This window comes from Rutidosis leptorrhynchoides, chromosome 1 (assembly GCF_046630445.1).
Source record: "Rutidosis leptorrhynchoides isolate AG116_Rl617_1_P2 chromosome 1, CSIRO_AGI_Rlap_v1, whole genome shotgun sequence".
Taxonomy (NCBI): Eukaryota; Viridiplantae; Streptophyta; class Magnoliopsida; order Asterales; family Asteraceae; genus Rutidosis; species Rutidosis leptorrhynchoides.
Genome location: NC_092333.1, coordinates 690,967,195 through 690,983,651, shown reverse-complemented (window position 1 = coordinate 690,983,651; position 16,457 = coordinate 690,967,195). Strand labels below are relative to the sequence as shown.

Here is a 16,457-nt window from a genome sequence, read left to right as displayed (position 1 = left end):
AAACTTTAAATTAGTGGTGTCCCGTGACCCCACGGCTTAGAACCTAAAGTCGCCCCTGGATCCCCAACATGGGATCCTGTATAATCGCCTAAAATCAATATTCAGCCAATCCCTTGCAGCTTTATCTCACTTCTACTTCTCGTAGGGCATTGCGATAGGCATTAAGAAAATGGGGTTAGCTGTGAAAGAAAGAGCCCGGCATTCATTTTTTCATGAATATTCATAGATTGGCATTTTTCCAGAATTCATGGCCAGGGGTCACGGCTTAGAACCTAAAGTCGCCCCTGGATCCCCAACATGGGATCCTGTATAATCACCTATATTAATCGCGTCTTGCATCCATGTATGTATTCGTTCCTAATATATTGTCGTTTCTTATGTATGTAGTCAGTTGATTCTATCAAGCTCAATACTACAATAATTAGCAGTTACAACATACTGTGGAAACAACCTCCCAACCATTGATATCAGATCATGTCGTACAATCCATATAACCATATAGGTATTGGTTTCTAATATCTTCTTGTTTCTTATGCATGTAGTCGATTCTATCGAGCTAGGTTTGATAGCAAACATCATATGCCAAGCTTAGTCTTATGGATCTGTCGTCCCATTTAACTCAGTATAAAGATATACATATCGATCTTGTTCAAGACTTAACTACGGTAACATGTTGGGGTATTGCGATTGCAACGAGATTTTGGATTAGTCGATAAACATAGAATAATTGTATTGATTGCTGTTAGAAGTCTGATACTTTTTATTCTAGGTTGTTTTTTTATTCTAGGTAGTTTTTATAATTTGCTAGAATACAGACTGAAATTTTGATAACCATGAATATGCAATGCTGATAAAAATTTATTACGGTAATATCATTATGTGATGGTACAATTTTTTAACCTCTTCCGTTCCAATTACTATTATCAAACGGTGGTGGAGGTTTAAAACCGAAACCAATGCCTTTTCGGTCAAAATTATCCGTAGTATTCATGGGTCAAATGGTGGCTTGGACTTGGAGTATGACGTAAATCATTCTTCAACCTTGAGTCTTTAGAAAAATATCATTATGACAGGTTTTGAGATACATGAGATGTCTATTCCATTTAGGAGTTCTTTTATAAAATGTGTCGGTGACGGAACATCAACTTCTTTTTGGGACGAGCAATGGATTGGTAGCTTCAAATTGCGCAACAAGTTTCCTAGACCATATAGGCTGGAAATCACAAATGATGCTCGAATCAGGGAACGAATACAGTTTGGTGAGTACCAATAGTTCGAACTGGTCGAGATCTTCATCAGGACGTACAACGGGTGAGCTCGATGAGAACAAATTTACTTGCAGGTTTTTCATTAATCACCAACACAAAGATTCTTGGAGATGGAGTTTGTCTTCAAATGGGCGGTTCGCTGTCAAAATGGTTGCTGGTATCATCGAAGATCAGCTTCTTCCACGCAGCACCGGGCCAATTGAAACACTGCGAAACAATTTGGTGCCAAAAATCAGAGGTATTCGTGTGGCGGTCATGTAAAAAGAGAATTTCAGTTAAAACAGAGCTCGAAAAGAGAGGTATTGATTTGCATAGTATTAGATGTACTCTTTGTGATGACGATTTGGAAACGGTGGATTACTCATTAATATTTTGCAAGCATTCAATGCATATGGTGGAGTTTGGGTATTTTTCGAATTTTAGTACAAACGAAATCCTTCGGGGCAATACTTCGATCCCGATCTCGTGTTTGGGTAAAAAGATATGGCAAGGTGTAGAATGAGTTTGTGCGTACTACATTTGGAAAAACCGTAATAACATGATCTTCCGTGGTAAAAGTCGGACCACACCGGTGACTTTAAACGAGATACAAATTAAATCTTTCGAATGGATTTCGCAAAGATCAAGAGGAGGATAGTTGGATTGGCACACTTGGTTGACGAATCCTAGTGCTTACCTTCATATGTCTTAGTTATTTTTGATTATATGCAAGTGTACTATCTATTACATTCTTATAAAAGCCTATTTGGGTGACATCATTTAAAAAACTAATCCCCTCACATTAACAACTAAACTGGACACATGTCACTACCAGAAAATTCGGGGCTGATGTCATTAACTTAAAAACAAAAACAAAAAATTCCGCCTATAAAAAACCCGACTTTTTTGCTCAGTTGGTCCCTCTATTATACCCCAAATCGCTAGTTTGGTCCCTCGATTTTTAATTTGGCAATCAATGACCCTGAATTATTTTGATTTTGCAATTGGCGTCCCTCCGTCAAATTTCTGTTAAAAAAGTCCGTTAACCTTGTCATGTGCAATGCATGTGAGGGTAAAATTGTCTTTTTACTAAAAACAAGGGACCACCGGCGCAAAAATATCTTAACTAAAAATGAGGGACCACTGGCGCAAAAAAACTTATAATGTTTATATTTTTATTTTATAAATTTATATAAACAGGAATCTATAAATTATTATTATTATTATTATTATTATTATTATTATTATTATTATTATTATTATTATTATTATTATTATTATTATTATTATTATTATTATTATTATTATTATTATCATCATCATCATCATCATCATCATCATCATCATCATCATCATCATCATCATCATCATCATCATCATCATCATCATAACTTCAATATTAGTAATAATAATAATACTAATAATTATAATTCTAATAATAATAATAATCAATTTAATGATAATACTAATGATAATAATTATAACAATAACAATAATAATAATAATAATAATAATAATAATAATAATAATAATAATAATAATAATAAAGATTTTTGAAATTTAAAACTACCTCAAAAAGTGCTAAAAAAAATATTTGTCGCGAACCGGACTCGAACCGAAATTATACAGAACATATCTTTATTTAACCCGTATTTAAATAACTCATCTTCTTCATCACCATTTCAAAACCAAATCCACCCGGGATCAAATCAACATTATAATCAAACATCTAAACATTTTTAAGACTCTCAAACAAAGTATAATCGAACCATAAACTCTTGAATTAATTGAAAATACAAAAAAAAAAAAAAAAAAAAAAAATAGAAACAGCTTAGCTGCTGTCGTGATGAAGAACACAAAAAATTTTTAGCTTTTGATTTTTAAGAACGTTTTAACTCAAGCTTCCTACACGAAATATGTTTTAAAACTTTTCTATAATCTTTATCAAACCTCAATTTCACTTAATTCGTAACACAAAATTCGAATTTAAATGAAGAACACTGTTTGACTTTTTGAGTTTAAAAGTTTGACTCACGAATTCAAAGTGAATAACAAAAATTGGATCGTAAAACTTTGCAGGAAGTTTAAGTGGATGATTCCTAATAAGATTGCAATTCCAGTTTTTGAAAATTGATTTTAATTCGAAGTTTTGAAAAAAAAATATGAATACAGAGTGTCGAGCTTGTTCCTTCTTAGTTTTTCTGTTTTCCTTCTCTCGTTGCAGCAGATGAAATGTATTCAATGATTTGTTGTTGGGTTCTGCATAATTGAAGTAAGAATAAAAGGACGACCGATTGTTTTATTGTGGATGAAGGTCGACAAAAAAATATTCGGGCAGGAGAAAAACAAGAGGAATAAATACAAAAATTTGTAAAGTTGATCACGATGGTTATTGCATTTAATAATTTCTGATTTTAACATTTGTATTTAATTAATAATAATAATTAATAAATATAAATATATTAAGAATAGTAATACTTGTAATATTATGAATAATAATAAAAATGAGAATATTAATAACAATATAATAATAATTATTATTAATACTAATGTTAATAAAGATATTAATAATAATAATAATAATATTAGTAATAATAATATCAAAATAATGCTAAATATAAGTTTTTTGCGCCAGTGGTCCCTCACTTTTAGTTAAGATATTTTTGCGCCGGTGGTCCCTTGTTTTTAGTAAAAAGACGATTTTACCCTCACATGCATTGCACATGACAAGGTTAATGGACTTTTTTAACAGAAATTTAACGGAGGGACGCCAATTGCAAAATCAAAATAACTCAGGGACACTGATTGCCAAATTAAAAATCGAGGAACCAAACTAGCGATTTGGGGTATAATAGAGGGACGAACTGAGCAAAAAAGTCAAAAAACCCTGAAAAAGGCAGTACATGTTTTACGTTTTTTAATCTGAAAATGATTGTTGTAACTATTTCGTTCCTAAAAACTCAAAATCTCTCTCTAAGGTCTCTCTCTGACTTGTTCCACTCCAAAAAGCAACCAACCACTCATAACTTTAGAACGTAAATTGCTCCAAATTTCGACCGAATCAGAAGCTGTCACCGGCACCTTTAAACTCGCAGAAATTTTCCGAACCTGAGAGTACAACTTTCGACGGCATACTGGTCGACACGCGCCGCCTCTTAAGTCATCGGATTTTTTTTTCCGTTCACTTTTCAGTTCTTTTTCCAGGTAGTATAACGGAGACTGTAGCAAGAGCCCTTGCGAACCAGAAACTTCGCTAATCTGCTGTTTGCTGCTGCCTCTGAGCCGTCGGGTGCCGCTGCTGCCGGAACCCCCTTGTTTAAACGGGGCTGAGTTTGTTTTCTCCAACCCATAAACTTCCCATTTTTTATTTTTTTTATAATCTTTGCTACTCTACTTCTAGTTGGGTTTTGTTAGCATATTTCTTTAGTTGTTTTATCTATTTGCTACTCTTCTTGTGTAACTGTTTTTTGTTTTTTTGTTTTTGTTTTTTTGTTTTTTTTTTAACTAATTGCTCTCCTGCTCATATATATGCATATGTTCGTATACTTATTTTAATTGTGTGAGCAAGTAATTGGCCTATCTGTTTATGTTTAGTAGTTATTTACCGGGTGTGATTTAGGATAGATTTTTTACTCTGTATCTATTTCTAGTTTAGTTTAGTATCTCTACTGCTATTATTTTTGTGCTAGTATTTAGGTTCGTATATTTATTTTATTTTATTATATTATTTTTGCTTGTCGGTTGGTGAGATAGACACTAGACGTTCTTATGGTAACTTGAGGTCATGTCCTTCTAGCTTAGGGGCGGGTAGGTTTATAGGGCCTAGAAGCGGCAATAGGTTAGCGAGGCCGGTTAGGATTAGAGTGGGTAGTTGGAATGTGGGAACTTTGACCGGCAAGCGGTATGAACTTGTTGAGACTTTACGGGAATGCAAAGTGGACATTTTGTGCGTCCAAGAGACTAGATGGAAAGGTCGAGGGGCAGCTAGGATCAATGACTACAAGTTGTGGTTCTCGGGATCGAGAGTAGCTAGGAATGGGGTTGGAATAATTATTGGCCCAGCCTATAACGAGTATGTTGTGGATGTGGGTAGACGGAGCGACAGGATTATGTCGGTTAAGCTGGTAATTCAGGAGGTGACTTACACCGTCATTTGCGCCTACGCACCCCATGCGGGCCGTGGAGATGCTGAAAAGAGACATTTCTGGGAATCGTTAGACGAGGTCGTGAGGATGTGCCCCCCGGACCATCGATTACTAATTGGTGGAGATCTCAATGGTCATATAGGAACTGTTGTTGAGGGTTTTGTGGGAGTTCATGGGGGTTTTGGGTACGGAGCTAGAAATGAGGAAGGACTTTCTATTCTCGAATTTGCTGTTGCCCATGACTTGGCAGTTGTGAATTCGTTTTTCAAGAAGAGAGATGCTCAGTTAGCAACTTTTCATAGCGGGGGTCATAGTACCCTGATTGACTATTTGTTAATTCGCAAAGGGGATCTTAGGACTTGTGGAGATTGTAAGGTCCTGACTACCTTGACATGCTTCTCCCAACATAGATTGTTGGTCATGGATTTGGCTCTCCAGAGACGGGCCACCAAGAGTGTGAGACAAGTCCAACCTAGGATCTTGTGGAAGAAGTTGAACGGAGAGAAGGCTGAGACCTTTAGATCATCGGTTGTAGATAGAGTGGATACAGAATTGGAAACGGTATCCAATGATGACGCGGATCAGTTGTGGAACTGTCTGGCGTCCACCATTAGAGTAGTAGCAAAGGATGTCCTAGGTGTGGCCGTAGGTTCATTTAGAGGCTATAGGGCTGTTAGAGAATCATGGTGGTTCAGTGACGAGGTTCAAAGCAAAGTTGCGCTTAAGCAACGAAGGTTTAGGGAGCTCATCACTTGTGGGGAGGGGACTCCGACGGATAGAATTAGGGCTGAAGAGAGATATAAATAAGCCAAAAGAGAAGCTAAGAAGGCTATAGCTCAAGCAAAAGAAAAAGCTTATGAAGATCTGTATAAGAAACTTGACTCCAAAGAGGGAGCTAATGATATTTACAGGATAGCCAAAGCTAGGGAGCGAAGACGTAGGGATCTTGATAGCATCAAGTTTATCAAAAATGATGCTGGTCAAACTTTAGTAAAGGAAGACGCAATTAGAAAAAGATGGGAAGAGTATTTCTCATCTCTCTTCGTGGGAGGAAGACCAGAGCGCCATAAGGACTTACAAGAATCAGATTTAGAACAATCCCAGGACAACATGGATCACCAGAGGATTAGCCAAGAGGAAGTAAGATTGGCACTACGAAAAATGGGGAGAAATAAATCAGTGGGACCGGATCAGATTCCTATTGAGGCGTGGCGATGCCTTGGCGACGCTGGTGTTAGGTGGCTGACTTGCCTTTTTAACAAGACGTTTTGAAGCTCTAAAATGCCCACGGAATGGAGACTGAGCGAGACTATCCCCATCTATAAGAATAAGGGGGATGCTCAATGTTGCGGTAACTATAGAGGCATAAAATTACTTAGTCATTCTATGAAGCTTTGGGAGAAAGTGATCGAGACTAGACTTTGACGCGAAACCAATGTCTCGGAGAACCAATTTGGTTTCATGCCAAAGCGCTCTTCGATAGAGGCAATCCATATTATTAGGAACCTTATGGAGAAGCATAGAGAGAAGCAAAAGAACCTAGAGATGGTTTTCTTAGACTTAGAAAAGGCCTACGATTGCGTGCCATGAAGCTTGATTTGGAAGACCCTTAAGGATTGAAGTATCTCGAGTAGGTATATTAATGTTATTAGGGATATGTACGAAGGGGCGAAATCTTGTGTTCGAACGCCGGTGGGAAATACTGAAGTTTTTCCAATAGAAGTAGGCCTGCACCAGGGATCAGCCCTTAGCCCTTTTCTTTTCGCTTTGATCCTTGATGGGCTTCTCGAGGGATACAAGAGTGCATCCCTTGGTGCTTGATTTTTGCAGATGATATTGTGCTTATTTCAGATTCTAAGGTGGAGCTTAATAGAAAACTAGAGCTATGGAGGGTGGCCTTAGAAAGTAATGGCCTGCATATTAGTAGACAAAAGACGGAATATCTTAGTTGCGATTTTGATAGGAATGATGTTGAACTAGGTGATGGAGCGAACATATGCATTGGTGACCAGATCTTGCATCCACAGACTTCGTTTAGATACCTAGGCTCGATACTTCACAAGTCAGGGAGGATAGATGAAGACGTGTCGCACCGTATTAAAGTAGGGTGGGTGAAGTGGAGAGCAGCGACTGGAGTCTTATGCGATAAGAAGATCCCCCTAAAGCTGAAAGGAAAATTCTACAAGGTGGTAATTAGACCTGCCATGTTATATGGATCAGAGTGTTGTCCAATGACGAAGGTGCAAGAGAGGAGGATGAAGGTGGCAGAGATGAGGATGCTTAGGTGGACATGCGGTAAAACCATGTTGGATATGATTCCATATAGTGTTTTTAGGGAGAACCTGAAAGTTAGAAGCATCATCGACAAACTAAGAGAAGAACGGCTGCGATGGTTTGGGCATGTGAGAAGGCGACCTCTGACTGCACCTGTTAGGAGAGTAGAGACACTTACGGTTGACGGCGTACGAAGAAGGGGTAGACCTACTCGTAGGTGGGAGGATAGAATAAAGCTCGACTTGAAGGAGCTTTTATTGACCGAGGACATGACTTCAGATAGGATTGCGTGGAGGACTAGAATTAGAATAGAAGAGTAGGCTTTTGTTTGTTTGGGTGTTGGTTTGTTTGTGTGTTGGTGTGTTTGTGTGTTCGTGGGTCTATGTGTTTGTGTTTTTGTGTCTTCTTTTTTTTGTTTTTTTTTCGTGTGTTTGTTTCGCCATGTGGCATGTTTTTCTGCGCTTTGTTTATTAACGGGCCCTCTTCGTTTTACTGGTTATGTATGTTTGTGCTTGTATGTGTTTTTTTGTTTTCATGTTTAGGGATTAGGTTGTGGTTGTGGGTATACAACAACAACAACAACAGTACCCAATACCACTTGAGTGGTTGCGGGTATGTTTGTTTGTTTTTTTTTTTTTTTTTTTTTTTTTTTTTTTTTTTTTTGCTTTATGTATGTTTATGTATGTATGTTTGTTTGCGTTTGTGGGTCTGCTATTATGTATGTTTGTATGTATGCTCGTGGGTTCGTTTTAGGTTTTCTTGTTTTTTGTTTGGGTACGTACGGTTTCTTGTATGTATGTATGTATGTTCGTATGGATGTATGTATGTATGTATGTTTGTATGTAGGTATGCATGCATGCATGCATGCATGTATGTATGTATGTATGTATGTATGTATGTATGTATGTATGTATGTATGTATGTATGTTGGTTGATCTGTGTTTCTAGGTTTGTATGTTTTGTGGTGTTTAGGGTTGCTTGTTTACGGCCATATATGTTTTTTGTTTTTTACTCTTACTATTTTTTTTGACACGGTTCTGTTAAGCGAGGCTTAGCAAGCGTCGATTTATTGGCGACTTGACTGCCGCTTAGAGCCTAGATTGAACTCTAGGCACGTTGTAAAACCTATGAAAATTTGATTCTACCATTTTCATGGCGTCTCTGTTTATTTTATTTATTTTATTTTTTTTTCTTTATTTATTTTCTTATTTTCCTTTTCATTATTACAATTTTTTTTTTTCATTCTTTATGGCCGGAGGTCCCCTTGAAAGCAATCTCTTTACCCGTCAAATAGAGAGAGGGAGGACTTTCTCCGCTCTTGTAAGTGTCTATCTCGGGGTGGAGAAATGATTTCTCTTTATTTTAGGATAGAGGAAGGATTGTCTACATCCCACCTCCCCCATACCCCACTCATATGGGATTGGGTATTGTTGTTGTTGTTGTTGTTGTTGTTGTTGTTGTTGTTGTGTACATGTTTTACGTTTTAAGAGGAAAGAAAACTACAATTAAAAAAATCTTTTAAAAGATACCGAGCAGAGCATCCTTCACTTGGAACGCGTGCCTTCATCTTCCCCATTTTCAAAGCTTCAATTCATCTTTTCAGTATTGAACTTCAAAAATATTCATCTTCCCCATTTTCTTTCTCACATCTTTCTCTTCTTCTACTGCAATCTTCTTCAACAATTCTTCTACCCACCATTAACACAGCCCTTACTATCGCTCGCTCACCATCCACCTTCGCCACCGCTCGCTGCCAGATGCCGCTGCAACCATCACCGCCGCCGCCACCACACAGACCCGCATAAAGCATCGATTTTTGTATAAGGTATGGCTAATATTGTATTGTTTTACATATATTTTGTTATCATTTGATGTAATTTCTGGCTTTAGAATGAATTTTTAATTGATTTGGTTTTTTTTATATATTAATTTTGGGTATATGTTAACGTTTTTTGATTGTTTTTTGTGACGATCGCTCCAAATCCATATGGACGAACACGTCATTCATCGATTTCATTGCGAGGTATTTGACCTCTATATGATACGTTTTGTAAAGGCACACCATAAATGAATATTTAAATCAAAGGTTTTCGACATCTGATGATTTCTACATATAGACAATCACGGTAAATAATAGTTTACAATAGTACTTCCGTTGACAATGCAGTCAAAATAAGATACATGGTGATGATTTCGTGAATGCAACGTTTCCTTGAAAAATATGCCATGTAAGACTCCATGCACATAGCTTGTCTAACATATAAGCAAACAGCGGAAGACTTCTAGGGAACCTGAGAATAAACATGCTAAAAAGTGTCAACACAAAGGTTGGTGAGTTCATAGTTTTAATATTTTGCACAATCTGTACGTAAAGGTGGATCACAAGATTTCAGTTGTTTCATCCAGAAATGTTTATCAAAATATTCTACAAGATTGAGCACCCTGGTAACTAAGCTTTAACGTTATAATAAGTACCCTTGTTTTAACATACATGCAACCAACATGTACAATACACGCAAACCAACGTGTACTAAACTCAAATAGCATACGTCTGTTTAATAGTTCTGGCTAGGGTTTCTAAACCTGGAACAGACGGGGATGTCAAACCCTATGGATCCATATACAACTACTCGCGCCCACCAGTTCTTATAACCGGCAGTTACTAGTTACCAAAGCTAAGGGATTTTCAGTTCAAACTCAATGTAGAATTAAGTATGTACTTGTGTCCATTGCGTTTAAAATAAAGTGCATTTATTCTCAGCCCAAAAATATAGATTGCAAAAGCAATTAAAAAGGGAGCAAATGAAACTCACCTTAGCAGCATATAAAGTCGTTCATCAAAATGTGAGCGAAACTCGGATTACCAAATAACCGTAGATCTCAACCTAGAGAACATATGTTGGTCAATAAATGTCTATCAAGCTAGGTCTGGTCATAGTGTATCACAATCCTAATGCTCGAGATCGATATACAATAGTTATCAAAAGTTATTTCAAAAATTCAATCTGACTCAATACAATAGTTGAATGATCATGGCAATCGAACCATTTTTAACATTTCACATAGTTTCCCAATTCTTGTAAAATTAAACTATAGTTTTTATAAGACTTTAAAATATGATAGAACAATCAATTTTGACAATTGTTCATCAAAACAAGACGTGCCTTATATAATGATTCATTTACTCGGCTAGTAGTATTCAAAAATCCAATTTATCAATCTCATAAACATGTTATTTAAATCTTAATTGCAGATTCAAAAGCAATTTCAATTAACGTCAATCATAATTCAGTTGATCATATCTTTTAATTCGTTCATCGAAATTACGCGATTTCTAAATGAAAAGTTATTGATTTTTCGTCAGCTTTCCAAAAACATGCATATCATATACCTTTTATCAGTAATATATGTATTTAATTCGTGATTCATCATAAACTGTTTAACGAAAAGATTTAGCATACAAGCATGCATAAACATATATACTAGAGCACTAGATATGTATACACTATTAATATATAAAAGATAAGATATGAATGCTTACGTATCAATATTGTGATTCAATATTGCAGGAAAGTACGTAGACGCAACGGAGATGATAAACACTAAGTTTGACTTTACGAGCATACCCTCGAACCATACCCATAACTTCCATAGCTATAACCCATAATTTCCTTATCTATAACCCATAATTTCCTTATCTCTGCCCCGCTCGTAAATACACGCTCATAACCTCGTCGTAGTATTTTATGTATAAATGGTAAAAATACTAATAATGATAATAAGATTAATAATAATATTAATCTTTAATACTAATAATAATAATAATAATAATAATAATAATAATAATAATAATAATAATAATAATAATAATAATAATAATAATAATAATATATAATATATATGTGTGTATCGAGAGATAGATAGATGATTACACTGGAACCAGAAGTCGAGCTTTTATAGCATGTCACCTGATTTCTCTGTCCATGCGATCGCATGGCTGTAGGGGGTTAATCCTATGCGATCGCATGGGATGGTTTTCCAGCCCATACTTGTTTGTTTATTAGCTTGTCGACATATTTAAATATAATATATATAATATATATAATTATTTATATATTATATTATTTTTACGTGCATAATTAACTTGTAACTTTTGTTCCGATAAGTCGTAAGTCGTCACTTGACTTATGTTCCGGTTTTTCGAACGTCCTTTCGTATACTGAGAAAACTTGTACTTTACGTTTCGTGACTCGTACCTTTGTCAAAATATAGATTTAAATTATCCATAAATTATACCACTTGAAATATAATTTATACATTTGAGTGTTTTGGTCATTTACTTCTATAAATCATCGTCTCGTTATTTATTAATATATATTTAATAATATTATTTTAAATCAAATCGTTTTAAGATTAAGTTAATATTTTATTTTTTCACCTTGTAAAATATATATATACATTTTCATTTTGAAATAGTGTTTTACTGTAGCAAAATTTTTTTAACTGCAGCAAATAGTGATTTTCGAAAACACTGTAGCATTTTGGATACTGTAGCAATTCGAAAATACTGTAGCAAATTAGTGTTTTACTTGTTCATCTTAAACGTTTTAGTTCACTTATCTAAATACTAATCGAATTAATAATCGAATGTTTACTAAATAACTTGAAATCATATATATATATATATATATATATATATATATATATATATATATATATATATATATATATATATATATATATATATATATATATATGCACATTAAGTTATATATATATTGTTCGTGAATCTTCGAGAACAGTCAAAGAATAATTGATTACATGAATATAATTCCAAAACTTTGAGACTCAACATTACAGACTTTGCTTATCATGTCGAAAACATTAAATCATTTAAAGATAAAGTTTAAATTTGGTCAGAAATTTCCGGGTCATCACAGTACCTACCCGTTAAATAAATTTCGTCCCAAAATTTAAGTGAGGTCGTCATGGCTAACAATAAAAGTTATTTTCATGACGAATATGAGTTGATAAATAGAATTTTATCACCGTTGAATAATATGGATAAAACAATCCGATTTCTTGAAGCGTATGAGAGAAGTTATCGTAAAAGAGTGAAATGAAAGAATAGAGATTAGTCTTAACTTTTGACGCAGTTATGATTGATTTCCGGAATTTAAGGAATAGAAAATCTTCATAATCTAAATAAGATTTGATTCTTCGAAATTTAAGGAAATTAAGATTTCCTTTAAATGCGTAATCTGCCTCGATTGTTATGTATGATATTTCGCTATAAATTAACCACTTCCGTTTCATTATTTTCACCACTCCTACATCTTCTTCCTTATTTCATAGTTCCAAAAGATTGTGAAATGCTTAATCCAGTTCTGATTCTTAATATTTTCTTGGCTATCGTATCCTTCATTCTTCTTTTTCATCTGCCAACAGAGGAAGTTATTTTCTTCTAATATTACCTTGGGGTTATAGTATTTTTCATTCTCCCGTGTCTTTATATTGCTATACGCATTGATATAAACGGTTTGTAATATATGTGTTGTTGTCAGGCTTTATATTTTCCCTTATATTTAGGAGCTCCATGCTTTCGTTTTTCCTTCCCGACTTCAAGTCAAGCGAATAATGGTCCAGAATTCGTAGCTATATATTTCAGAATGAACATAGTTAATGTTCTAAGAAAGAAATTGTAATGACACGATCTTGATTTGTCAAATTACCAGAATATCTGGAAAAGACCAAATCATCAAGAAAAGTATTTTCTTGATATATTTAGAGATTAAATAGAATGAAAGAGTTATGTAACATGGTTCATGATGAGGGTGTGATCTGTGAACCTTTATCACGTTCCATTAGAAACTCAGCATGACTTACTGTAATATAATCAGGTTGATCAAGTGTCATTATATTATACTAACTCATGCTTCAGTTCCCAACATTACTTCAAAACATCCATTTTTTTTCGAATTTTTCAGATTTTAGAAAATAATAGTTTCTTTTATGATGTAACACAGATAGTGCGAAGAGATGAATGATTTCCGATAAGAATAGGTATGAAGATATCTCCAGAAATATCGAGGATATTTATAATGAAAGTTACGATGATATCTTATAATTTCTAATATCAGAGGATGATGCGGAAAATCTGCCTGTGAAGGTTTAGAATAAGAAGTAAGGTTCTTACTAATGGTTTCAGCAGTCACTGGATCATTTGGATTCTTTGAAGGCAGGTTCAGTCTTTGTGATTTATCTACAGCCTCTTTCATACTTTACTCAATCCGTTTTTCAGTTCCAAACCTTCTCTTTTTCTCAGCTTTACCACCATACTATTCTTTATCATCAAACTTTTGACTGTTAAGGTCGTTTACAGTTTTTTTTGCTGCTTCATCAGCATTTTTCCAATTTCAGAGAACTAGTTCATAGTTTGGGATGTTTTTCAGAAACTTCACATTCGAAGTATGTAAGTCTAGAAGATAGATGTTATCTATATATAACTGTTGTCATAGAAAATGCTGCAAGATTCAAAATACTGACTGCTAATTCCCGGTGGTTGGTATGGCAATTATTGTTACAAGAAATGGATGAGTACATGATAGGGTTTCAATGAGTATAAGGATTTTTCGAAAGGTCAAGGATTAATAAAGTTGTTGGTAAATTTACTGCTAATGTGGTAGAACATGAAAGGTTCCCCAGTAACAAGAACGTATATGTCAAGGTTATAATAAGGTTAATCTGAAAAGTCGAAGTTGACTGGTTGAAAGTGTGGTAAAACTGGATACTTTGAAAAGGGATTGCAATATTATTTTCAGTAATAACAATGCTAAAGGATCTTTCACATTTTTGAAGTCAAAGTATAGCTTTGAAAGATGTAGAGATCTAAGAATGATGTCACTCGTTAAATCTTGACTTGGATTCTGATCCGTCAATATCAGAATATGTAATTGAATTTGTATGGAAACGATTGTATATCGCTGTGAGCATAGTTAATAATTTTTTTGAATCAAAGTTGAAGAATGTACAGTATAACATATTAATTGTGAACTTATATATTTCCCGGGAATTACCTACCCGTTAAAGATTTTACAAGTAATATTTTGTACAAAAGAATTTTCATTACAGTCTTTATGAAAATATATGTATGTATATTTCTTCAGATGTAATACGGATTTAATGAGTTAATATCATATTAAGCTCATTTGATTTTCGGCTTGACTTAGAAATGATTAATCTCTAAAACATTAAAGATTACATAATCTTTGCGGAGTTTTTCACTAATGAAATCAACACTTCATTATTTATTCTTATTGATATTACTCGGTGAAGGATGTTGGTGCTCGTGAAATTTTTGTGAACCTTACAAGGCACAGATGGTGTTTTCTGGAAAGTTTTGAGTATATCGAAATTGAAAATGTAAAATCAATTATGTAATTGATTAATACACTTGGTTTATTATGAAATGGAATTCATTGGGTTGAAACAGAGATTGTAGTTAACAATGGTTAAGTTGTTAAGGAAGGATGTACATCATTGCATATTAGTAATATGAACTAACCGAGTAGTACCTACCAGTTAAGATACACATGTAATAGCTTAGTACGAAAAGATTTATTTTGATTTCAAAATTCATATATATTAAATATACATAAAATTTCTTCAGAGGAAATGAGTTAATACTTCATCGGTTATTGTTGCTGGTATTTCTTGGTAACTACGGTGCGTATGACGTTGATGCTCGTGGAACAGATTGTGAAGTTGAGGTTTGCGATGCGGATGTTGTTGGTGTTGTTGTCGGTGGTACTGTTGATGCCGGTAATGCTGCTGGTGCTTGTAACCTTTGTACCATATTCTCCAAAGCCACTACCCGAACGCGAAGCTCGTTGACTTCTTCTACTACACCGGGATGATTGGCGGTTCGGACGAGCGGATGAATAAGATCCAGAATTTGAGATAGTATATTATCGTGATGAGATACTCTGGAAATGAGAGAGAAAATGGTATCTCGAACTGGTTCGCCGGTAAGTGCTTCAGGTTCTTCGCCAAGAGGGCAATGTGGTGGATGGAAGGGATCACCTTCTTCTTGTCTCCAATGACTAAGCAGGCTACGAACTCATCCCCAATTCATCCAGAATAGGTGATGACTGATTGGTTGATCCATTCCGGTTACACTGTCTTCGGAATTCAGGTGAATATCCATATCGGAATAGCTGTTGGAGTTTAAGGAATTTGAACTAGATACGGGATGCATCTTGTATAATTATGAATTAGATTATAAAATTTAGTTTGGTATTCTTCAATACATAATTTACATATGTATATATAATACCAAATTCCATAAATCACGGAGAAATTTTTGGAAGATGTCAGGAAAAGTTTACAGTAACAGATACGCTAAGATATGAATTTTTGTCTATACACTATTTATGCAATAAATGCAGGAAAACGTGTATAGACTTAAGAATGATAAGCATGTAATTTCCGACAAGAAATGATAAGCATGTAATTTCCGATAAGAAATGATAAGCAAAACTTTTAACATGCAGACACGGTTGAAGTCCAGACTTACTAATGCATCTTAACAACTATCAGTTAGACACACTCATGCAAGACCTGGTTCGCTAGGACCAACGCTCTGATACCAACTATGACGATCGCTCCAAATCCATATGGACGAACACGTCATTCATCGATTTCATTACGAGGTATTTGACCTCTATATGATACGTTTTGTAAACATTGCATTCTTTTGAAAAGGCACACCATAAATGAATATTTAAATCAA

At 34.7% G+C, this 16,457-nt stretch overlaps 1 protein-coding gene across 1 annotated transcript; it reads left to right on the top strand.

Annotated features, from left to right (window-relative positions):
• Nucleotides 1-1,226: 1,226 nt before the first annotated feature.
• LOC139852542 (uncharacterized) lies at nucleotides 1,227-8,721 on the top strand. Its single transcript, XM_071841844.1, has 6 exons — nucleotides 1,227-1,506; nucleotides 5,001-6,126; nucleotides 6,208-6,623; nucleotides 7,244-7,632; nucleotides 8,209-8,221; nucleotides 8,639-8,721. The coding sequence occupies exons 1-6, from the start codon at nucleotides 1,227-1,229 to the stop codon at nucleotides 8,719-8,721; spliced, it is 2,307 nt and encodes a 768-aa protein (XP_071697945.1).
• The last annotated feature ends 7,736 nt before the right edge of the window (nucleotides 8,722-16,457 follow it).

Coding starts and splice junctions, on each gene's coding strand:
- LOC139852542 (XM_071841844.1), top strand. CDS start 1,227: ATGATGCTCGAATCAGGGAACGAATACAGTTTGGTGAGTACCAATAGT. Junction 1,507..5,000: donor TTTGGTGCCAAAAATCAGAG/GTATTCGTGTGG, acceptor TTGGTGAGATAG/ACACTAGACGTTCTTATGGT. Junction 6,624..7,243: donor GCGATGCCTTGGCGACGCTG/GTGTTAGGTGGC, acceptor TGCTTATTTCAG/ATTCTAAGGTGGAGCTTAAT.